General features: G+C 39.0%; 1 protein-coding gene across 1 annotated transcript in view; it reads left to right on the forward strand.

Moving 5' to 3' along the window:
* The window catches only part of LOC126198663 (modular serine protease-like), a 247358-nt gene that overhangs the window by 94283 nt on the left and 126682 nt on the right, over positions 1-26393 (forward strand). Inside the window, exons 2-3 of the mRNA XM_049935142.1 lie at positions 24062-24113; positions 24195-24311. Coding sequence (XP_049791099.1) covers positions 24062-24113; positions 24195-24311 — 169 coding nt within the window. The remainder of the gene's footprint in view (positions 1-24061; positions 24114-24194; positions 24312-26393) is intronic.

The following is a 26393-nucleotide window of genomic DNA, read 5'->3' on the forward strand; positions in this document are numbered from 1 at the left end:
ATGGGAGTTTCGGGATGCTGTTGTTTTTTACGCTGATGGCTCTAAATCTGCTGATCATGTGGGGTATGCCTTCACGTCCTCTGTTGGAACGGAAAATCATCTGCTGCCACCTACATGTGGGGTGTTTACTGCGGAATTGATGGCTATTTCCCAGGCCCTTATCTTTATTAAACAGTCCCAACACAACCGCGTTATGTACGAACTCAATGAGTGGCCTTCTGGCTATTGACCGGTGTTTTTCTCGCCATCCCTTGGTCTCTTCCATCCATGACCATCTCGCTGATATTCACCGTGCTGCTTGTTCCATTGACTACCCAGTATACTCACATGGCCAGGGACCCAAAGGAAATGAGCTAGCTGATCGTTTGGCTGGGGGAGCAGTCACTTACCCCCCGTTTTCCGAACCCCTCCTTCAGCGGATTTACGGCTTCACATTAAATCCCACTTCGCAGTCATGAGCCAATTCTTGGGAGGCTACTCCCCTGTCTAATAAACTTCGTGCGATTAAGGTGACACCAGGCCCGTGACGTCCTTCCTTTCGCCTCTCCCGAAAGGACTCGACCATACTGTGTCGTCTTCGCATTGGCCATACCAGGCTGACCCATGGTTTTCTTTTGCGTGATGAGCCACCATCACTTTGTGGTTGTGGAGCCTTCCAGTCAGTAGCCCACATTTTGGTTGAATGCTCCCTTCTTTTGGCTCTGCGTGCTAAGTACAGGCTCCCCCGCACTTTACCTTTGATGTTGGCTGACGATTCCCGGATGGCCTCTCTGGTTCTCGGTTTCCTCCGGGAAAGTGGTTTTTGTTCTCAGTTTTAAGGTTTTTAATCTCTCTCTGGTATTGGGGCAGGGCGGTGAGTGTTTGGGTGTCTCCCACTGTAAGCCGTGTTCGGAGATTCCCGATTCACCTCCCTGGCCGAGATCCTCTTTTCTTCCCCTTTTACTCTGTTTTCACCCTTTTTTTTTTAAGGATTGGTTAGTCTCCTTTTCCCATACGTACTTCTACATTCTAGCGGTTGCACCTTTTATGTCGCTGGTGGTCTTGCCTCTGCTGCTTCAGAGGTGGGATATTTCCTGCCTCTATCATAGCGTTAGGTTCCCTCTCTAGCTGACTCACCTCACCTCATTTTGTTTTTACCATTGACAACATGACTGCCCTTTTACATTTTTAGCCTTTTCCCTTTTATTGTTCTGACTTTCCTGAGATGTCACACTAGCGGAATGGGCCACATATGAAACAAGGGACTGATGACCTTGCTGTTTGGTCCCTTAAACCCCAAACAACCAAACTAATTTCTTATTGCAAGTGCACACTCACGAAAATTTCGTGCACTAAGGAAAACAGACACGATAAGATAATCTGGAAAGTCATTGCAGTCTCTCCTACGTATTATTAATGCAAAAAATTTTATGTTTCGAGAACCATATCCACAGGGGACTGGCAAAGTAATGCGTTAAAGTATTCCTAGTCTCAAGTCAGAGGCTTCTCGGTAACTTAACTGTTTAAAGGTTTTGCACGCTTTACTTTCCGCGGAAATCGGATGGTGACGGGGGCCTTAAGAACAAGCCCCATCTCTCTAACCTGAATGTCGAAGCTACTGTACACGATGGGGCGAAGATAGATTTTCACATGGACGACCGGGACAATTATGTAAGTGAATAAGAATGTTAGAGATTTAGCAAAAGACTGGATGTTGATAACATTTTAAAGAGCTGCAGATGGCTCGCGTAGGGATGTCGCCATCCGTTTGGATTGTGGCCAAAGTCTCGAATCAAACGTCGGAAATAGGGAAAATTTTAGGTCATTCAGCCCTACTCCGTCCAAATGGGTGACTCAGCACAATTCTTCCCCCTTCCACAGGAGTAGAGCTTCAACTTCTAAAAAGTTATTTGCTGAAGGATCCTTTGGGCAGGAGGTACTACCACAAGGGCCTTAAAAACTAAGGGAGGGTGATTGTTGTTACTTGACGATCAGTTGGGTCGAGGGGTGTAACTGTACAATATTCATTCAGTGTCTTTTGATGGGAATCATTTGTTACTGGGGGATTTTTGGATAATCTGGGTGACCTAGGCGTGGGTAGTAAGTCGTGGCGTTGGGGTTGAGACGGCCATGTGCAGCGGCGAGGTGGGTACGTGGCTGCCGACGCTAGGTGGCGTTGCCAAGCGGCTGCCGCCTCACGAGCCAGACGATACGGGAAATGCAGTACTCCGTCTAGTAGTCCTTAGTGGGAGTCCCGGAAGGGGGCAGGCTTTAAACAGTAAAAATGAATTCGATTTAGAAAAATTTCCGTTGTTAAGTATAACATTTCTCCAAAAGTACGGGGGTGGGGAGGGGAGGGAGGTGAAGTTTACAAGCCGGCCGCTGTGGCCGAGCGGTCCTAGGCGCTTCAGTCCGGAACCGTGCTGCTGCTATGGTTGCAGTTTTGATCTTGCCTCGGTCATTGTTGTGTGTGATGTCCTTAGGCTAGTTAGGTTTAAGTACACTACTGGCCATTACAATTGCTGCACCAAGAAGAAATGCATGATAAATGGGTATTCATTGGACAAATGTATTATACTAGAACAAATGTATTGTACTAGAACTGACATGTGATTTCATTTTCACGCAATTTGGGTCCACAGATCCTGAGAAATCAGTACCCAGAACAACCACCTCTGGCCGTAATAACGGCATTGAGTCAAACAGAGCTTGGATGGCGTGTACAGGTACAGCTGCCCATGCAGCTTCAACACGATACCACAGTTCAAGAGAAGTGACCGGCGTATTGTGACGAGCCAGTTGCTCGCCCACCATTGACCAGACGTTTTCAGTTGGTGAGAGATCTGGAGAATGTGCTGGCCAGGGCAGCAGTCAAACATTTTCTGTACCCAGAAAGGCCTGTACAGGACCTGCAACATGCGGTCGTGCATTATCCTGCTGAAAAGTAGGATTTCGCAGGGATCGAATGAAGGGTAGAGCCACGGGTCGTAACACATCTGAAATGTAACGTCCACTGTTCAAAGTGCCGTCAGTGCGAACAAGAGGTGACCGAGACATTTAACCAATGGCACCCCATACCATCACGCTGGGTGATACGCCAGTATGGCGATGACGAATACACGCTTCCAATGTGCGTTCACCCCGATGTCTCCAAACACGGATGCAACCATCATGATGCTGTAAACAGAACCTGGATTCATCCGAAAAAATTACGTTTTGCCATACGTGCACCAAGGTTCGTCGTTGAGTACACCATCGCAGGCGCTCCTGTCTGTGATGCAGCGTCAATGGTAACTGCAGCCATGGTCTCCGAGCTGATAGTCCATGCTGCTGCAAACGTCGTCGAACTGTTCGTGCAGATGGTTGTTGTCTTGAAAACGTCCTATCTGTTGACTCAGGGATCGAGACGTGGCTGCACGATCCGTTACAGCCATGCGGATAAGATGCCTGTCATCTCGACTGCTTGTGATACGAGGCCGTTGGGATCCGGCACGGCATTCCGTATTACCCTCCTTGAACCCACCGATTCCATATTCTGCTAACAGTCATTGGATCTCAACAGACGCTAGCAGCATTGTCTTGGTACACAACAACGTTTCACCAGGCAACGCCGGTCAACTGCTGTTTGTGTATGAGAAATCGGTGGGAAACTTTCCTCATGTCAGCACGTTGTAGGTGTCGCCACCCGCGCCAACCTTGGGTGGATGCTCTGAAAAGCTAATCATTTGCATATCACAGCATCTTCTTCCTGTCGGTTAAATTTCGCGTCTGTAGCACGTCATCTTCGTGTGGTAGCAGTCTTAATGGCCAGTAGTGTAGTTCTAAGTCCAGGGGACTGATGACCTCAGATGTTAAGTCCCATAGTGCTTAGAGCCATTTGAACCATTTGAAGCTTACACAGGTACAGCATCATTAAGAACGTTTTTCCTACCTACCGATGATTGTAGCCAATATTTAGATAAGTTATCATATTTAGTTATAAGCTTTACTTAAGGGAAGGTCTACCCCTTATTCCCTGTAATTGTCTTTGTTTCTGCTGTAGTTACCTGGCAGCTGAGACTCAGGCACAACTTTCTTAGGCGACTTACTATCAAGGGCTAGGCCGCGACTTTGGGATCATGGATTTACTTCAAACTTTATACACAATTAGTAGGTCATTAAACCAACATAATGTTCAAGCTGTAAGGTGCATCTCTCTGGCACTTCAGAGATAGTCGTGAGAAGTTTTATGCGTCTATTACGCAACTGATGTATGTGTGCGAAGGTGCCAGCTATGTGAAGTCATTGTGGTAAAGTGGTTAACGTACGTTCATTGAAGGAATGTTATGGACAAGACAACGGTTCGAATTCTGTTTATACTAATATTTTTAATCTATGTTTTTTCATCACTGGTCACTTTATTTAATTTTTGACATTTGAGAGACAATAAAAAAACCGTGCATTTTCATGAAGTTCTAGTGACTTTCATGAGTTATTTGACTATTTACTATTTTTAATTTAAGTTTGAAAGACTAGGGACAGGCTTGGAAAGCCCAAGTCAAATCTCGATAAATAATGATGGGAATGACGTTCTTCTAATATAGTAAGTCACTTTGTGGCAGACCACAAAAATAATTTGCAATTACTCATCGGATGTAATGAACAAATATAGATTAAAAACTAAGATTGAACTGGAATCGAACCTTTGCCTCACATGCTCGTTTTACCAAGTTCGGGCGCTAACCACTTTTTTATCATTTTGTTCGTTGCATTTGTTCGGAGCGGACGTCCTATGACACACACTCAAGTTCATCGTTGATCCTGTCACTTAGTTTTTTATTACCGTCTGACCGAACACGCTTTTTTTCATCTCATTTTGTACGTTATTATTCGTTGCATTTGCTCGTTGCGTACGTCGAATGACACCCGTTTCAGTTCGTTGTTGATTCATTCACCCAGTCTTTTTTTTATTTTTTTATATTTTATTTTATTTATTTTTTTGTAATTGCAGAGGACAGCTAAGCCTCTGACCGAACACGCTGAGCTACCATCCCGGCCAACTACTTGAGCAATACGAACTTTAACGTCCGGCACTTAACGCGCAGATACATAAGCCACATAGTAGACGCGTAAAACTTCTCTTGAGATTTTCTCGGAATTACATCTTAGTACTTGTACATTGTTCTTTTAATGGCCTACAATAGGCGTACAAAGTTTGAAGTACATAAATCTGTGATCATAACGTCGTGGCCTCCCCTTGTAAGTAGCTTACAGAAGCCCTTTTGATATAGGAGCGGCACGGCTACCACAAGGAATACCAGAGCTAGAGAAACAGAAACAGAGATTGAGATGGGTAGCGTAACAATAATCTTCGATCATAGCAGTTATTAATAAGCGAAATAGCGCGATCCATACTGATCTGCTCCTTCTCATGAGCAATTGGTTTATCAGCTGATCATAGCAGACGGACATTGCTTATGGTGAGTGGCAACGACCAAATGTATCTACTAGATCTCCACTTAGAGGTACACTAATGACAACAGAAATGGGTCTAGGCTTTCATTGAAGTCATGTTTCACGCGTGCTGACAACTTAACATTAGGTATGATGATACCAAAATAGAATCCACTACCGGTCAGAATAACGTGGTAGGTTTGAGGTAAAAGTGCATGATCATAATACATATGGATACCAGTTAACGGTATAGGTACTGAGTACAATCAGCTGTTACCAACAGAGAAATTGGTCGTACGGTAGCGTTCTCGCTTCCCGTGGCCGGGTTCCCGGGTTCGATTCCCGGCGGGGTCAGGGATTTTCTTTGCCTCGTGATGACTGGGTGTTGTGTGATGTCCTTAGGTTAGTTAGGTTTAAGTAGTTCTAAGTTCTAGGGGACTGATGACCATAGATATTAAGTCCCATAGTGCTCAGAGCCATTTTTTTAACCAACAGAGATAAGCATACGTCATGTAGTTTAGTTAAAACCTGTGGACAATGGGTTTTACTGGCTTCTGCCAACAAAAGGATTATTTCACAATTGGATCTGTTGAACTGTTGAGTTCGAGCATAAATACAGTGGGATGACAAGTAGTGTGATATCTCCTAATATCGTGTCGGATCTCTCTTCACCTGGTGTAGTGCAAGAACTCGAAGTGACTTGGGCTCAACAAGCCCCTGCAGAAATACAGAGCCATGCTTCCTCAATAGCCGCCCATAACTGCAAAAGAGTTGCCGGTGCAGGATTTTATGCATGAATTTTCGGTAGGATTGATGTCGGGCAATCTGGGTGGCCAAATCATTTGCTCAAATTGTCCAGAATGCTCTTCAAACTAATTGTAAACAATTGCGGCCCGGTAACATGGCGCATTGTCATACATAAAAGTTCCATTGTTGTTTGGGATTGGCTGCAAATTGTCTCCAAGTAACCGAACTTAACCATTTCCAGTCAATGATCAGTTCATTTGGACCAAAGGACCCAGTTCGTTCCATGTAAACACAGACTACATCATTATGGAGTCACCACCAGCTTGCACAATGCCTTGTTGACAACTTGGGTCCATAGCTTCATGGGGCCTGCACCATGCTCGAACCCCTCCAACAGCTCATACGGACTGAAATAGGGATTTATCTCACCAGGTCACAGTTTCCCAATCGTCTAGAGTCCAACCCATATGGTCATGAGCCCAGGAGGGGCACTATAGGCACTGTCGTGCTGTTACCAAAGGCACTTGGGTTGATCGTCTGCTTCCATAGCCCAATGAAGCCAGATTTTACCGCACTGTAGTAACGTACACATTTGTCGTTCACCCCACATTGATTTCTGCAGTTGCTTAGGGCAGTGTAGCTTGTCTGTTAGCACTGACAACTCTAGGCAAACGCTACCCTCGGTCATTATGTGTTGACCATGGTGAGAGGTAATAGCTGAAGTTTTGTGTTCTCAGCACACTCTTGACACTGGAGCTCGGATTATTGATTGATTTCCGAAATGGAATGTCCACTGCATCTAGCTGCTCCTACCAGTGGCGGCTGGTGTGTAAGAGCAGAGCAACACATGAACACCCTAACTTTTGACACCTTGCAGATTTATTGCTTAATTTTCTTTGAATGCTGTTAAATTTAACATAGATGCTGCACTCTGAAGGATACGGCACTTAAATCTAACGCCCCACTGCTCCTCTAGACACCGTGAATCTTGGCATCAGGGTCGTGAGCACCCCTACAATTGTGGATGTTTATGGAGCTTTTGCGCATGTGCAACTCGTGTGATGTGACAACATGAAAACGAAAGTTGATAACTGTTGTAATCAGCTTGGATACTCTGTGGATGTCACCCACATCTTTCTAGTCTCAAGTTCTTGGAAACATAATTAACAGAGAAATAACTGACAGAAGGAACAGTAGAATGCACCTGATCTCACAACCAATGTGCATAGGTGAATTTGGAACACAAAGAATATCCTGGCAGCAGAGGTGGCAGCAAGTTCCTTTCTTCCTGTTTACTCAGGGCAAGTCACACTTTGTCCCTTGGCGGCTCTATGGTCACGATGGCAGGGTTTGCTTTACTTCCTTGTTATAGTGTTTGTCTATCACACTGAACAGTTACAGAGTGGTCTGTCACCTGGATTTCAGCATTGACTGGTGATGTCGATTGCATAATTTGGTAGGGTGTGCCACAGACTGGGGAGAACTTCTCGTTTTCCCTTTTGTAATTGCTGGGCTCTTCAGTGAAACCCAAAACAACCTGTCATTATGAGGGTAACACTGTTCCTTTATTAACCTCATGAAATTGTCTTGAGGTTGCCCTGATGGGCTGTCGATACTCATCTTTCTCACAAACTGGGGCAAGTTTCCGTTCATTCTTATCGCCTGGATTTATGAGGACTGTGTCCAGACAGTCAATGTATGGTAGTGCAGTACACCAATGTGTTTATTAAGTAGTACTGCGAAGGTGTCGAGGAAATTGATGGCAGGTGTGGTCAGTTGTACCACAGACTAATTAGTGTTGAGCTGGTGATCTAGGAGATGGAAAATAACAAGTGATTCCATGATGTGATGGGCTGCTGGTCCTGTATTGTTGTGTTGTTCGATATGGGTGTGCATGAGAAAGTAGGAGAGATAAATTTGATTCTATTTTGGCATTGTTTGGTGAAAGTTTGCACTTGTCTTCATTGTACGATTGCAACTGCCAAGTTGAAAGAAGAGGCATAATTTATCACAAACATTTATCAAATGAACCAATGTAAATCATATAGCATAAAAGTGTGTGTTCTGAATTCCAAGAAGGTGATGAATTTGGCAGACTTTGTCCAGTGATGAAAATAATGTGCTTCAGTTCGAATTTGTAAGTAAAACTTCAAAGGGAAAAAAGACTGCAGTTAAGCAATTTGAAAAGATGTTTGCATCCTTGGAGGAACTTATCACGGCACCCAACCAGTAGACACAGCAGTGACACAAATACTGACCAGAGGAGGAGGAGAAGAAAAGAAAGATGATTTATATTAACCAGGAGAGGTATTGGTATTCTTATTCCTGCCTTCAAGAAAATACCTTTTCCTCTGCCTACAACTGTGAATGATCACTGTTACAACTGTGTCATTTCATCCAAATACCATCCTAAGGAAATGACTGCTATGGAAGAGTTGTCTGTTGCTAACATGGGTTGTGTGGTAACAGCGCACTTGATTCCCACAGCTGCAAACCAGGTCCACACATTGGGACCAAATTTGGCACCAGCATTGTTGGTCCAATGTGTGGATCAATGAAATAGCATTGGAATGATCATTAGCCACAATGTTGGTATGATTCCAGTGCTTGTTGGTATTTTTACTGAATATCAAAGATGTTGGGGTTAATATCGATTCACATTTACACCAACATTATTTAGTTTGATGGTCATTGTAGATCTGCTGCTGTGTTTGCTTGTTGTGTGAAGTGTTTATTTCCATCTTCTGCACTCTTCCAGTTTACTATGAATTAAACCATTTATGCACTGCCCTATTCATACCACAATACTTAGGTTTACCTAGAGTAATTCCATGATTTATACAACAGAAAACCATTGACACACATGGGAGAGGGTGTATTCGGTTATATAAAGCATTTAATATTTCATCAATATTGAAAAGCCTTTCTGGAAACCAAACTGACATTGTTAGTAGAACCTACTTTATTTTTCACAAATATGTGGAGCTACTCTTAAATACATTACTTTTTCAAGAATTTTGGATGATACTGTCAGAAGTGAGATTGGACAGTAGTTGTTGCATCAGACCTATCCCCCAATTATACACTAATTTAACAATAGTGTGTTTCAATCTCTCAGGAAAAATGTCCTGTTTCAATTAGCTATGATGTATGTGACGAAAATGATACTTCGCTGTTGGGAACAAGCTGTTGGAAATGCCATCAATTCCAAGAAAGCTTTTACTTTTGAAAGTTCATTTTTTTCCTTATTTCAGGAGGACAATTTCATCAAATATATAGCCTTCCCTTTGTAATGAACATCTGGATTCTATTTTCACCACAACATTTAAAAAATGATGATTGAAACATTTTCAGTTTCTAACTTTTTGTTCATAAACTTTTCATTCAGCTTGGTGGTAATAGTATTCCTGTGTTATTAGTCATGTTGTTTCCCATCCAACAATATTCCAAATTGTTTTAATTTTATAATCAGAGGTTCTACTCTCTGGCGTTTTTAAATAACTTTCCGTAAAATAGTAGTGTAATTTTTACAATATTTGCTCTTTCTAGATCTTTACTCTTTCTTGCTGTTAGATATAGCTCCCTTTTCTGGTTAAAAGATACTTTTATTCCTTTAGGAAACTATGGTTTCTTTTACAGGGTTGCTTACTATTATATTCCACTGTTTTCTTAAGGAAACAGTTTTCAGGTTTACTCACAAATGTATCGTGAAATGAGCTACATTTTAAATTAGCATCTCGTCCCTGGTACTCCTCATCCCAGTCTAAGTGCTGCAAGCTTTTCCTAAAATTTGCAATTGTTAAATCATTAATCGGACACACCATTTTGGAGGACTATTTTGCACTACTGTGTGTATGCCATATATTGTAACTAGCTGCACAGACAGATGATGCACCGCTTGAAACCATCAACTAGCCTGTGACACTGTCATATTGGAATTGTCAATAAAAATCTGTGAGTTGACATTTCCATTTCAAAATCCAGATACAGTACCATAAAACTGTAGAACCTGGCTACATGATAGCTGTGTCAGATTTTACAGAAAATTATTCATTTTTTTGTGGATATTTTCATTGAGGAAACAGTCAAGCTCCTGTACATCCAAAGGGGATATATCATATTGAAAATAACAAAAATACTGTGCATAATCATCTGCTTTATTAGTGAAAAACATGCCACAGTAGCTGTTTATATTTTTGTGAGAGTTTCATGAAAGAGAAGGTTGAGAAACAAAATTTTCTCCAATTTCATAGTGACCAATCTCCTAGCCAGTACAAAAGTTTTCTTAATTTATTCAATTTATGCTACTATCATCATGTTTTGGTATAAAAGCTGAATGGACCTCCTTTGATACCACCCATTGCAAATCTGTATCTGATGTGGGTTGGAGAAATGGTCAGACCAACAGGGAGGACACTAAGTCGTCAAGCTGAAAAGAGAACCAAATTCCAATTCTGTAAAATGTGTCTTCAAGTTAACAAAACATGATCAAAAATCATATTTATTTTTGTTGAGAAGGGTTAGATAGAATCACCTAGGATAGGACAAGGGGAAAGATTATACTTCAGCATTCATAGTTGTTGAAACAAGAGAAAATCACCAGTGGTGTCAAATTGACTTGCATATTATTCCAGTGAAACAAGTTTGTAGGGACTTGCTGTCATGTGTTGCCAAAATTTCAGACTCCATAGAGAATTAACCAGAATGAGTCAACTATTCAGCAAGGTTAGCAGGTTGCCTTCATTTATGGTAACGTTTAGTTGGTTGGTAAAATTGGTGATGCTTCATTTGAAGAACATGATGCTTTGATTACTTTCATGTATCTTTGTGACTCTTCTTCTTTGTTAAATTGGCCTCTCAAGAGGGGCTCTTATGGATCCTTGGTCAATGTTCTCATGAAAACCTGGCAATACCTGAAGAATCCTGGTCAAGTTGGCATCACAGTTTCCCTGTTGTGCTCATTCAAATTATTACTGCAAACTTTAAACAGTTGCATCACTGATAAACAAATTACTTTGTTAACAGAATTATAGCTTGCGATGCATTACGCAGCCCCTTCTGAAGTTTGCAAATATTTACAGAATGAAATTTTCACTCTGCAGCAGTGTGTGCATGCTGATACCAATGTTGGCTAAAGACCCTACTGTGTGGTTTAGGAACATCTTTTAACCAACTTTCTAACAGAAATTGTCCTTCCCATAGCCAAACTTGCCTGGCTAGTGGATGTGATTGACTGGGAAGAGAGGTACCATTTCCTTCACCATGGAAGTGGCAAAAGCCATTACAGACCTATGCAAGCTAGTGGCTGAATTTTCATGTTGACTCAAACAGAGTTGATTAGCTTTCAGACATGGTGTTTAAAACGTTCTGCTACTTTCGATCAGCACAGTGTAATGTGATTGCATTTCTTAATTTATAAAATTTTGCATGAACTTCCATTGACTAATTGTGAGCATATCTGCAAACATTCCAAAACAAAATTAAGGTGTATTGCAGAAAAAATGCACTCTCCATGGTTAATGTAGATGGAGCTGTGTTAGAGAGGGCTTTTGCAAAATATAAAACTTCAGTAAATATCATGGAATATTTTTCTGAAGCAAAATTTGTGTCCAGATATTCAGGAACCATCCACTCATGATAGTTAAATTTTGCTGATTGCACCAAAAATTAACATATCACAAAGTCCCAAAAACAGAGCTTTGTGTGAAATTCACTTCAGAAAATAATTCTACCTGAACTTTGAACATTTGTTATTACGGTGAAATTTTCTTAACATCAGTTCTCGTGGTGCAGTGAACATTGTAACAACTTGTAAACCTTACACCACCAAAACAATTGAAATAGTATGTCTGGGATGTTGCTTAACTATTCAGCAAAAGTTAACACTAAAAATAAAATTAAAAAAAAACACATTGACTTCCAGAGTTCGTAAAGATCAAGTAGTGCATATTAAGAGTGCAGGAATTTTTGAATAACTTATATCATGTACAGAATATAATAGAGGGAAACATTCCACGTGGGAGAAATATATCTAAAAACAAAGATGATGTGACTTACCAAAAGAAAGCGCTGGCATGTTGATAGACACACAAACATACACACAAAATTCAAGCTTACGCAACCAACGGTTGCTTCATCAGAAAAGAGGGAAGGAGAGGGAAAGACGAAAGGATGTGGGTTTTAAGGGAGAGGGTAATGAGTCATTCCAGTCCCGGGAGTGGAAAGACTTACCTTAGGGGGGAAAAAAAGGACAGGTATACACTTGCACGCACACACATACATATCCATCCGCACGTACACACTCCCTTAAAACCCACATCCTTTTGTCTTTCCCTCTTCTTCCCTCTTTCCTGATGAAACAACCGTTGGTTGCAAAAGCTTGAATTTTGTGTGTGTGTATGTTTGTGTTTGTTTGTGTGTGTCTATCAACATGCCAGCACTTTCGTTTGGTAAGTCACATCATCTTTGTTTTTAGTTATATCATGTACAAGCAGATATACAGAATATGTTGTTTAACTCTAGGAGCCATCCCTACCTTACCACAACTTGACATAGACTGAATATAGTGGAGATGTTGAGCCACAGATAGGCACAACAAAAGACTGCTAAACTAGTAAGCTTTCGACCAAAAAGCCACCTCGTGCGTGAGTGCGCACGCGTGTTATATCCTTTCCATATTGTTTTCATAAATGAATAAAATGCTTGCTTAAACTTTCTTTTGACACCGGATTGTTTGATAATTTACAATCATCATTGACTAGGAAAACATCACTTTATGCATTAATTAACAAGCTGTTCTTGAGGTAGAATTTTTGATCTTTACTAAAGTGCGTCTTCATCAGAAACTTCAACAATTCATTGGTCCTACACTTTGTAACCTCACCTGAAGGAGTCAGCATCGGACTAGGGCTGAGTTCTTGCACTTTCGACTCTACATTGACCTGACTGTCGGGGCACTGCTAAGCTAAGAGGAAGCTGTGGTCTTGTGGAGTGCCTCCCATTGTTTGTTAGACTGTAGCAATTCCTGTGGTATTGATTTCTGTTGCTGACTTTGGTGTGGTACCATGATCTGTGGGCAATATCTCACTACATATCACAAATTTTTCATCTCCCTGTGGCTTCAAATTTAAGTCACTGAAGTGATGAGACATATTTACTAAAAATGCAATCGTGCATCCACTTTACACCAGTTCACCCATCAGAGGTCCTGAATTTCTTCAATAAAAATAATTTTCATTTGTTTATTGATCTTCAGTGGTAAGGGGTGATCTGTATTAATTGAGAGGAGGTGAACTCTTTAGCCAAGGTCACTTGTAAACAACTTTTATTGGCGATTGCCAGTTTTGGTAAGCATGGTTACCATCTTCAAATCTCGATAAAAGGTTATTACATACCTGGCAGTGTTTTGCAAACAGTACTTGTACAACTGGTATAGGAGACATGTAATAACCTTTTATCAACATCTGAAGGTGGTAACCATGCCTATCAAAGCCAGTAATCAACAATAAAGGTTGTTTACAAGTATCTTGGCTAAGAAATTCACCTTCTTTCTCTCAAGGAAAAATGATTTTGTTTCTGGGTCTAAATTTAACAAAGCAAGCACATATCTATGGTTATGCCAGAGCACATTAGAATGGTAAGTTAAATCTATACATCCACCATATGCCTTCTAAAGTTCACATGTTTTACATCTGAACTACTACTCATTCCTCATTAATATCTTATTACAAAGTGATTGTTGGCTATAATACAATGAAAGGAAACTGAAGACTTTGAAGCAAAATTTCAGAACTTTTTATTTCATTTTAACACCTAGTCACCCTTTGCTTCCCATGATATTTCCAGCTCCTTCAGAGTTCACATCTCTTAATTTGGTGCAGTCTAGTTTTTTCTTTGTCAGTTTCTTGTTGTTGTTGATGTTGCTGTTGCTGTCTTCAGTCCAAAGACTGGTTTGATGTAGTTCTCATGCTACTCTATCCTGTGCAAGTCTCTTCATCTCAGAATAACTACTGCAACCTGCATCCTTGCTAAATTAATCATTGGACTTGGTTGTAACTTGCAGCACTTCAGGAGCTGAAACCTCTAAACTTATTAGGAAGTTAATGTCAAAAACCTTTAATAGCAAATTGTACAGTATTAAAAATGTCTGTACCACTGTCCACGATGAGAGGAGTAAATTTATAAGCATTTTCTCCCACCATAGATTTCAGTTTGTAGCCTATATCTTGCCATCTTGCTCATCGCTGATATGGCAAGAGTTTCAATTGCTTATAATGTCTGTGGTCACATACCATTGCCATGGCAATGTCTCAGTACAAGTTTTCACAAACTTCATGTTATTGCGTGACTAGCACCCTTGCCTATTATCTCGGCAACATGGTAACTGACTCACTAAGAAACAACATATTCATGTGTTTTCTTTGTAAAAGTATTTTTTGTGACACTGTATTACCCCTTAATGATTCAAGCAGGTATCACTGAGAGGAGATGAATACTCGTTCATATGTAGGCATTTGTAATATATCTTCAGATTGTTTTCCATCAGAACAGACATATTTCCACCACAAATTAAGTAAAATGGGTTATTTTTAGGTTGTAAAAAGATTACGTCTCTGTCCATTGTATATTGAAGATGTTGAGCTGCTCTTCAATTTTCCTCTCCTTTGAAATTTTGACTGATAATGGTACATTGCTATTTTGCACAACCTGAAATAGAATGTTCAGCTTCAACTATTTATAGTATATTCAATACTGCTCATTCTAATATATCAAACAGTTTATAATAATAATAATAATAATAATAATAATAATAATAATAATAATAATAATAATAGGAACAGGAGAAAAAATTGAAAAATACATCCAACTGGCTGAGGAAGTCAAGGACATGTGGCATCAGGATAAAGTTGACATCATACCAATTATACTATCAACTACAGGAGTCATACCATACAATATCCACCAGTACATCAATGCAATACAGCTACATCCAACCATATATATATAGACACACACAACTACAGAAATCCGTAATTATTGATACATGTTCAATTACCCGAAAGTTCCTAAATGCAATATAACACATACCGTACAGTTAATAGGATGTGACGCTTGATCAAGGTCCGCGTCACTTTCCATTCTTAACCAGACTTAACGTCTGAGAAAGTAAAGAAATAATAATAATAATAATAATAATAATAATAATACACACATTCACATCTAACTAAATTATTTAACAAACGTAATTGTTGGGTTCAAATTAATGATATGGTTATAATAGAGGGAAACATTCCACGTAGGAAAAATATATCTAAAAACAAAGATGATGTGACTTACCAAATGAAAGTGCTGGCAGGTCGACAGACACACAAACATACACACAAAATTCAAGCTTTCGCAACAAATTGTTGCCTCATCAGGAAAGAGGGAAGGAGAGGGAAAGACGAAAGGATGTGGGTTTTAAGGGAGAGGGTAAGGAGTCATTCCAATCCCGGGAGCGGAAAGACTTAACTTAGGGGGAAAAAAGGACGGGTATACACTAGCACACACACACATATCCCTAAGGTAAGTCTTTCCGCTCCCGGCATTGGAATGACTCCTTACCCTCTCCCTTAAAACCCACATCCTTTCGTCTTTCCCTCTCCTTCCCTCTTTCCTGATGAGGCAACAGTTTGTTGCGAAAGCTTGAATTTTGTGTGTATGTTTGTGTTTGTTTGTGTGTCTGTCGACCTGCCAGCACTTTCATTTCGTAAGTCACATCATCTTTGTTTTTAGATATAAATTATTTAACAGTTACATTGCAGACCCATACATATTCCCTGATACACTTACACATGGAATAACTTATCTGAAACCTAAAGATCAAGCAGACACAGAAAATCCAGCTAAATATCACCCCATAACATGCCTACCAACAATCTACAAAATATTAACTTCAGTCATTACACAGAAATTAATGACACATACAACACAGAACAAAATTATAAATGAAGAACAAAAAGGCTGCTGCAAAGGAGCACGAGGATGTAAAGAGCAACTCATAATAGATGCAGAGGTGACATATCAAGCTAAAACTAAACAAAGGTCGCTACACTACGCATACATTGATTACCAAAAAGCTTTTGATAGTGTACCCCGCTCATGGTTACTACAGATATTGGAAATATACAAAGTAGATCCTAAATTGATACAGTTTCTAAACATAGTAATGAAAAACTGGAAAACCACACTTAATATCCAAACAAATTCAGATAATATCACATCACAGCCAATACAGATTAAGCGTGGAATATACCAAGGAGACTCATTAAGTCCTTTCTGGTTCTGTCTTGCTCTGAATCCACTATCCAACATGCTAAATAATACAAATTATGGATATAATATTACTGGAACATACCCACACAAAATCACACATTTGCTATACATGGATGATCTAAAACTACTGGCAACAACAAATCAACAACTCAACTAATTACTAAAGATAACAGAAGTATTCAGCAATGATATAAATATGGCTTTTGGAACAGACAAATGTAAGAAAAATACCATAGTCAAGGGAAAACACACTAAACAAGACGATCACATATTGGATAACCACAGCGACTGCATAGAAGCGATGGAAAAAACAGATGCCTATAAATACCTATGATACAGACAAAAGATAGGAATAGATAATACAAATATTAAAGAAGAACTAAAAGAAAAATATAGACAAAGACTAACAAAAATACTGAAAACAGAATTGACAGCAAGAAACAAGACAAAAGCTATAAATACTTATGCTATACCAATACTGACCTACTCATTTGGAGTAGTGAAATGGAGTAACACAGACCTAGAAGCACTAAATGCACTTACACGTTCACAATGCCACAAATATAGAATACATCACATACATTCAGCAACAGAAAGATTCACATTAAGCAGAAAGGAGGGAGGAAGGGGATTCATCAACATAAAAAACCTACATTATGGACAGGTAGAGAATTTAAGAAAATTCTTTCTAGAACGAGCAGAAACTAGCAAAATACACAAAGCAATCACTCATATAAATACATCGGCTACACCACTGCAATTTCATAACCACTTCTACAACCCTTTAGATCACATAACATCAACAGATACAAAGAAAGTAAATTGGAAAAAGAAAACACTACATGGCAAGCACCCGTATCATCTAACACAGCCACAGATCGATCAAGACGCATCCAACACATGGCTAAGAAAAGGCAATATATACAGTGAGACGGAAGGATTCATGATTGCAATACAGGATCAAACAATAAACACCAGATATTACAGCAAGCATATTATTAAAGATCCCAATACCACAACAGATAAATGCAGACTTTGCAAACAACAAATAGAAACAGTAGATCACATCACAAGCAGATGTACAATACTAGAAAATACAGAATACCCCAGAAGACATGACAATGTAGCAAAAATAATACATCAACAGCTTGCCTTACAACATAAACTTATAAAACAACATGTTCCCACATACAAGTATGCACCACAAAATGTACTGGAGAATGATGAATACAAATTATACTGGAACAGAACCATTATAACAGATAAAACACCACCACATAACAAACCTGACATCATACTCACCAATAAGAAGAAGAAATTAACACAACTAATCGAAATATCCATACCCAATACAACAAATATACAAAAGAAAACCGAGCGAGGTGGCGCAGTGGTTAGACACTGGACTCGCATTCGGAAGGACGACGGTTCAATCCCGCGTCCGGCCATCCTGATTTAGGTTTTCCGTGATTTCCCTAAATCACTCCAGGCAAATGCCGGGATGGTTCCTCTGAAAGGGCACGGCCGACTTCCTTCCCCATCCTTCCCTAATCCGATGAGACCGATGACCACGCTGTCTGGTCTCCTTCCCCAAAAAACCAACCAACCAACCATACAAAAGAAAACAGGAGAAAAAATTTAAAAATACATCCAACTGGCTGAGGAAGTCAAGGACATGTGGCATCAGGATAAAGTTGACATTATACCAATTATACCATCAACTACAGGAGTCATACCACACAATATCCACCAGCACATCAATGCAATACAGCTACATCCAAACTTATATATACAACTACAGAAATCTGTAATTATTGATACATGTTCAATTACCCGAAAGTTCCTAAATGCAATATAACATATACCGTACAGTTAAAAGGAAGTGACGCTTGATCAAGGTCCGCGTCACTTTCCATTTTTAACCAGACTTAACGTCTGAGAAAGTAAAGAAATAATAATAATAATAATAATAATAATAATAAGATAAAATATCTAAAAACAAAGATGATGTGACTTACCAAACGAAAGCGCTGGCACGTCGATAGACAGACAAACAAACAAACACAAACATACACACAAAATTCAAGCTTTCGCAACAAATTGTTGCCTCATCAGGAAAGAGGGAAGGAGAGGGAAAGACAAAAGGATGTGGGTTTTAAGGGAGAGGGTAAGGAGTCATTCCAATCCCGGGAGCGGAAAGACTTACCTTAGGGGGAAAAAAGGACGGGTATACGCGCGCGCGCGCGCGCGCGCGCACACACACACACACACACACACACACACACACACACACACACAGACATCTCACAAGCAGACATATTTAAAGACGTGTACTATCAACTACAGGAATCATACCACACAATATCCACCAGTACATCAACACAATACAGCTACATCCAAACGTATATATACAACTACAGAAATCTGTAATTGTTGATACATGTTCAATTACCTGAAAGTTCCTAAATGCAATGTAACATACACCGTACAGTTAAAAGGAAGTCACGCTTGATCAAGGTCCGCGTCACTTTCCATTTTTAACCAGACATAACGTCTGAGAAAGGAAAGATAATAATATTGAAACTGAGTTAGTGCTTTCAATCATTGCAGAACCATTAATGGGAAGACAGTGCAACCACAAAAATATTCTCTTCTGTAGTTTCCTACATTTGGAACCACATGTGCTGCATCACAAATGTGGGCTGGTTTCCGTAGTTGTCACTGTACAGACCATGGCACAACTTATGTTCCCACACTGGTATGTGACTGTTGCTGGTTTTATAATTAAATCACATTTACACTACCAGACTACATTTAAATTATTTGTTCCTTAACTGGTTGTTATGAAAAGTATTTTTGTGTATGGAGAGAGGGGGGGAAAAAAAAGCATACCTCATTCTGCGTATTGCGACCAAAACTATGGTGGCTCAGCAGGCTGTGATAAATGGTTTTGCAGGCCACATCCAGGCTGTCATCCACTTACCCACAACATTCAGGGCAGTCTTCTCCCTTAATCACTACTGACAAAGGAAGATGTGATCTACTGGAAAACATGACACATGGGAGTCAAGGATAATGAAGATGAAACATAAAAAGGGGTTTCTGGAGTTGATATGCCTTCTCCTACATGAATAAACTTGCTTTTCAATGAGAAGTGAGTGACTGAAGGTGCTAAACAATAAATTAATGGTCATAGAACTGACTGTGGGGAATATACTACCACACATTCAGATGTGAATGTCACCCCACCTGAGTTGGCCCTTCCATGGCATTACTACTGTATTAAATGTCTTTAAGCAATACTTCTAACAAACTTAGCTTTGATCATTTTTTGTGAATGCACTAAAGACGAAGCTATTGAGTGAGTAACCAGAAACAATAAATCATCCGCCACTGATGTAATCAACAAAACTCTGCAGAAAATGTACTCACCAACAACAATTATCACCTTGTAAAATTTTTTCCTCCAAATAACACCTGTTGGGAATAGGACTTGTCATCCATGAAAATAATTTCATTGGTATTGGTGTTAGTACATGAAATATTTAGTTTCAAAGAATCTCCCTTATACTTCTGAGCTCTCAAAGATCCCTATTTATCCATGGTTTATCAAAACCACTATGAAAGTGAATGTTAGTACGATAGAACCATGGTCACTTCCCATCTAGATACTTGTCTTGTAGAATACTTAATTTCAATTAATGACTGATATTTGCATATTTTAAAAACAACTTACGTGTTTCTCTGAATGATACTATGCTTCAGTTGTTTCCTGTGACCTCAAGAATCCTCACAGCTTAGCAGTGGCTCTCTCAAATGTGTAGGTGATCTCATCATTGCTGTTATCATTTCTGTGTTCCACTGAACCATTGTTTTGGTCATTAGTGTTCATATCTGTTGGCTTTCCCTTCTGGGCGCAATGGAACTTTCATTTTAAAAAATTATCGAAAGCTGCCCAGGCCAATTTTACTCTTCTGTTGTTCTCTATTTTGTCTATATGAATGTGTGGTGTTTGCCTGTGGTACAAAAAAGTTTAACAATAAATGAAGGTGTGGAACCAGTATACTAGTAGGACAGTTGAAGAAAATGAGTGTTATTAGTGGAATAGAGATGCATGAGATATATTCCACGTGATCTCTCTAAATTAACTTTTTCAGCACGTGGCAGGGATTGTTCAGCCATCAGTAATACTATATTCAGTCATTCCAGATTATTAATTTATAGCTCCTTCAGATAGACAATGAAGGTTGTTTGCAGTTTTCAGTATTTGTAGGACAGGAGGTGTCATTATAAACAGCAGTACTTAGCTTTGTATGTGTAGTCATTGATAAATGCTACTGTTGATTTCTGCTTGTGACAAAAGTCCAAGTTCTTTCTATTGGAATATGGTTGCACCTGTCTTGCAATGAATCTATATTTTTTAAATGAAACTTGAACAGTATGTATAAGCACACAGTTTGCAAATTTTATTAACTCTGTCTTGTTAATGGCTTTTTCACAAAATTACCTTCCACACATCATGACAGAAGTCAGCCAAACCTAATCAACTTCTCCTGTGCAGTTGTTTTAACAGGTACAAGCAATATACAAAATAATGCTTTCCAAATAGTGTTTATGAAATTGTATAAGCACACCATGATCCATGTCATAAAATGCAGTTATAGTCCCCGTGGTGAGATTTAGTAGATTCACAGGCTCTAAACTTAGCAACCTAGATTTCTCGCCAAGTGCAACGCATCACGTCCGGCACCATAAAATCACAATGCGGGCAGGGAATATCAGATGTCCCCCAGGGTTCCGTATTTGGTTCTATACTCTTTTCATTATATATCAATGATGTGTCATCAGTTTTGTCCTACTGCGAATACCACATGTACGCTGATGACATACAGTTGTAGCTAATGCAAAACCAATAAAGCTGAGGAAAGATATCGAGAATCTAAATGGCGACCTCTGTGCACGATCAAAATGGGCGCAGGATATAGCGTTAAAGCTCAACCTATCCAAAACTCAAGAGGTACTGGTTGGTCATTCTAGCCTCATCAGACCGAAATATCGGGAATTCCTACCATCTATCAACTTACTTCCTTCAGCCAAGAGTTTAGGAGTACTAATGGAGGAAAATATAAATTGGACAGAGGACGTAACTGCAATGTGCAAGAAAGAATCAGCATCTCTCCATGCCCTACAAAAATATAAAGAAGGTCTTCCCTCTTGACCTGAAAAAGAAACTTGTATAAACACTTATACTTCCAACTACTGATTACAGTGATGTTATCCTGCGACACCTTTCTCAGGAAAGCTCATGGCGCCTGGAAATGATTATGAATGCCTGTGTTTGTTATATCCGTGATGTTTGACTCTTCGTGAGGCAATACTAACCTTACGACTTATCTTAGAAGAAAGATTAAGAAAAGGCAAACCTACGTTTCTAGCATTTGTAGACTTAGAGAAAGCTTTTGACAACGTTAACTGGAATACTTTCTTTCAAATTCTGAAGGTGGCAGGGGTAAAATACAAGGAGTGAAAGGCTATTTACAATTTGTATAGAAACCAGATGGCAGTTATAAGAGTCGAGGGGTATGAAAGGGAAGCAGTGCTTGGGAAGGGAGTGAGACAGGGTTGTAGCCTATCCCTGATGTTATTCAATCTGTATATTGAACAAGCAGTAAAGGAAACAAAAGAAAAATTGGGAGTAGGTATTAAAATTCATGGAGAAGATGTAAAAACTTTGAGGTTCGCCGATGACATTGTAATTCTGTCAGAGACAGCAAAGGACTTGGAAGAGCAGTTGAATGGAATGGACAGTGTCTTGAAAGGAGGATATAAGATGAACATCAACAAAAGCAAAACGAGGATAATGGAATATAGTCAAATTAAATCTGGTGATGCTAAGGGAATTGGATTAGGAAATGAGACACTGGAAGTAGTAAAGGAATTTTGCTATTTGGGGAGCAAAATAACATGATGGTCGAAGTAGAAAGGATATAAAATGTAGACTGGCAATGGCAAGGAAAGCGTTTCTGAAGAAGAGAAATATGTTAACATCTAGTATAGATTTAAGTGTCAGGAAGTTGTTTCTGAAAGTATTTGTATGGAGTGTAGCCATGTATGGAAGTGAAACATAGACAATAACCAGTTTGGACAAAAAGAGAATAGAAGCTTTCGAAATGTGGTGCTACAGAAGAATGCTGAAGATAAGGTGGGTAGATCACGTAACTAATGAGGAGGTATTGAATAGGATTGGGGAGAAGAGAAGTTTGTGGCACAACTTGACTAGAAGAAGGGATCGGTTGGTAGGACATGTTTTGAGGCATCAAGGGATCACAAATTTAGCATTGGAGGGCAGCGTGGAGGGTAAAAATTGTAGAGGGAGACCAAGAGATCAATACACTAAGCAGATTCAGAAGGATGTAGGCTGCAGTTGGTACTGGGAGATGAAGAAGCTTGCACAGGATAGAGTAGCATGGAGAGCTGCATCAAACCAGTCTCAGGACTGAAGACCACAACAACAACATATTTTCCAAACCAAAACCTGCATCCTCTCTGTTTTTAACAATCAGTATTAGAATCTGTTAATTTTAGACAATTAGATTGGTCTTTTCTTGCCTTTATATGATTTGGTTCCTATTAACATTTTACATTCTTTTATGTACATAATTCTACTTCCGTTTTTATAAAAGATTATACCAACAACATATGTTTTTGTGACAATCAATCGTGTATTTGATTTTACAAAAATTGGTTAAACGTACTCCTAAGGAAATTTCCATATTGTCAGATAATAATTTGAGTAAGTAAAAAATAAAATGTGTTTGTATATGCTCATGTGCATAATGGAATTTGGACTATATCACATTGTTTAATAGACTGATGTGTTGTTCTAAAATTCATGGATCTTGATGATTTTGTGGATGACTTGGTGCTTTCAATTTTGTTAAAACTGAGTTTAAAGGTTTTTTCAAGATCTGTGAGACTTATATTTTTTGCTATGTTTTGTAATTCCATTCTTGAATTGCAATGTGTTTTTCTATTGAATCTATGTCGAAAATTGGTTTGTCCCATTGCTTGATTGTGTAGTCACCATTCCCTATCTAGCTAAATACAGAAACTAACTGGTATTAAGACACTTCATTGATACTCAGACTGCAGTTTACTGTTCTGTTATCTGTTGCTATATGTGCTTTAAAATATAACTGAGAAAACAAATAACTTACAGTACTTTCCATCTGGACTGGTGGTATGTCAATGTGAAATAAGATGTTTGTTTAGTTGATGTTCATCAAATTTATTATGTATAATGGTTTTCCAGTTGGATACTAACTGTAATAATGCTATTCCTGAGAGAACTTTATCTCCAATAAGACTGATAAGACTTTTTCCCAACATATAAATATGTTATTGGCTGGTTTAATTTGGTACTGGTACTTGATTATTAATGGAATATACTTTTGTTAACAGTGAAACAGCCTAAAAACTCAGAGTGCACTTTTATATCAGTAAAATCTATGCTTATTTAGCATCTAGTGACCTAACAAGGTTTTAAGTACCAATGTATCTGACAAAAGTTGCTTTATTTCTTTAACAGTTTCATCTATAGCAGAAAATTCTGTGGCCAGAGTAAAAAGACAGAACTGTGGGTAAGTGATTATCATTTTCTGCTGTCTGTAATTGTAGATCAGTCAGCATAAGGATTCTAATTAACCAAAATAAAATTACAGAGCACTAAACTTCCAGTGTCAGAATGGAGAATGCATAGAACGCTTCAAAGTTTGTGATGGAGCTACTGATTGTTCAGATAAATCTGATGAAAATCAAGTGACGTGCAAGACAATTCGGTGAGTGTTTTGCATTGCAACTTGTCATACTATTTCAAATTTTCTTGAATGTTATATTATCTCCTAAGATGTGTGTCTGGAGGAGGAGGAGGAGGAGGGGGGGGGTAGTATGCAACAGGTGCTACAGATTAAAATACACAAAGTGATGATTCTTAGTAAAGATTTAACTAAATTATTGTAAAAATCAAATCAGACCAAATTCACTAATTCCAGTACTAGGAAAAGTCTTTGAAGGCATAATATATCAGCAGATGTACGAGTACCTAGAACTAAATGATATGTTAAGTGCATCACAGTTCGGTTAGAGAAGAGGAAGGTCAGCTATACATGCCATAGAGCTCTTAGTCAGAGACATTTTAGCAGCATTCGAGGACCATGATTACACACAGGTAACCTTATGTGATCTGAGCAACGCCTTTGAATGTGTTGACCACTCACTTTTGCTCTCTAAACTTGAGTACTATGTATATGTGATAAGTTTAAAACTCATCAAATCATACCTCAATAAAAGGAAACAGGTGGTGGGTTCAGGAAATCATCTGTCAAACACTCTCGAGGTTCAACACAGAGCGCCACAGGGATCTAAATTGGGACCACTTGTCTTCTTTGTACACATAAATGACTTACCAGGAAATATAGATGTAAAGACATATATGTATGCAGGTGATACAACTTTACTATCTGTAAACCATGTATTTGATAACCTTGTAAGTGGTATGGAATTGGCAAAAGAAAATGCAACATCGTGGTTTAATGCAAATGGTCTACTATTAAATGAGGAAAAGACCCAGCATATGTGGTTCAGCCTATCAAAGACAACAAAAACCTAAAAACTTTGCCTTTTGTTTTTCTATATCATACTTGACAACAGTCTAACATGGAACTCTCATGTTGATCACATAGTGGTTAGGTTGTCAAGAGTTATATATTCGTTGAAAAGACTGATGCATTGTGTGACAATTGAGTATGTAAGGACAGCATTCTTTGCCTTCTTTCAATCTGTTTTAAGGTATGGGTTAATACTCTAGAAAAACAGCAGGAAAATAAATGAAATTATGGTGATCCAGAAGAAAGCAATCAGAGTAATGGCTAAAGTAGATAACAGGACACATTGTAAACCATTTTTCATTAAATACAGAATTTTAACAGTTATTAATTTATATATTCTTGACAGCATTAACTACATACTTGCTGAACTACCTAATTTAAGTGTAACAAATCAGAGGCATGACTACTATACAAGAACCTGTACTTCTTTGCTGTTGCCACAAAATAGATTAGCTAAAACTAACACCAGTCATAAGTATATGGCAATTAAAATATATCACAAATTGTCTAAGAATGCATCAATTAAGCCTGACAAATTATTTAAAGAAAATGTACATAACTTCTTGTTCACTAATCCATTCTATTCATTAGAAGAATGTGTAGAAATGCCCAATATCAACTTAAAGATGTAAAAATTTATTTTGTAGAATTAATACGTTAAGTGAACTGATGAAGTCTATTGCATGTAATAATGCTGAATGACCAATAAAGATTATGAGTCTGAATCTGAACCTTTGGCATTAGCCTCAACCTCTTCATTCTCCACATCCCTACCTCATCAAACAATATCTGTCATACAGTATAGCCACCAGTGCATGGCACACTTGCAGAATTGAGCAATCCTTTACACATTAGGCCTATGCTCCTGCAAAGTTCTTTACTAGCAGGTGCTATCCACAAACACTCAACTATCAGATCTTTTACACTATATTCTCAGAGGCTCCTAACAGAGTAGCTCACATTGTATTACATTAGATTATGTATACTTGCTGTGCCCTGTAGTGAGGTGGTACTACAGTATGTAGAACATCTCATAAATCAAGACTACATTATAATTTCTTTAATGCAGAAAGAAAGATATTGCAATGTTTCTTCCGCATAGCTTTAATAATAATATCACATGCTGTGCTGTGGAGTAGTGGATGGTGTCACTGGCTGGCATACTACAGGTCCCCCCCTGCGGGTCCGGGGTAAGAATAGGCCCGAGGTATTCCTGCCTGTCGTAAGAGGCGACTAAAAGGAGTCCCTCCCCCT

Source organism: Schistocerca nitens, chromosome 8 (genome assembly GCF_023898315.1).
Source record: "Schistocerca nitens isolate TAMUIC-IGC-003100 chromosome 8, iqSchNite1.1, whole genome shotgun sequence".
Classification (NCBI taxonomy): Eukaryota; Metazoa; Arthropoda; class Insecta; order Orthoptera; family Acrididae; genus Schistocerca; species Schistocerca nitens.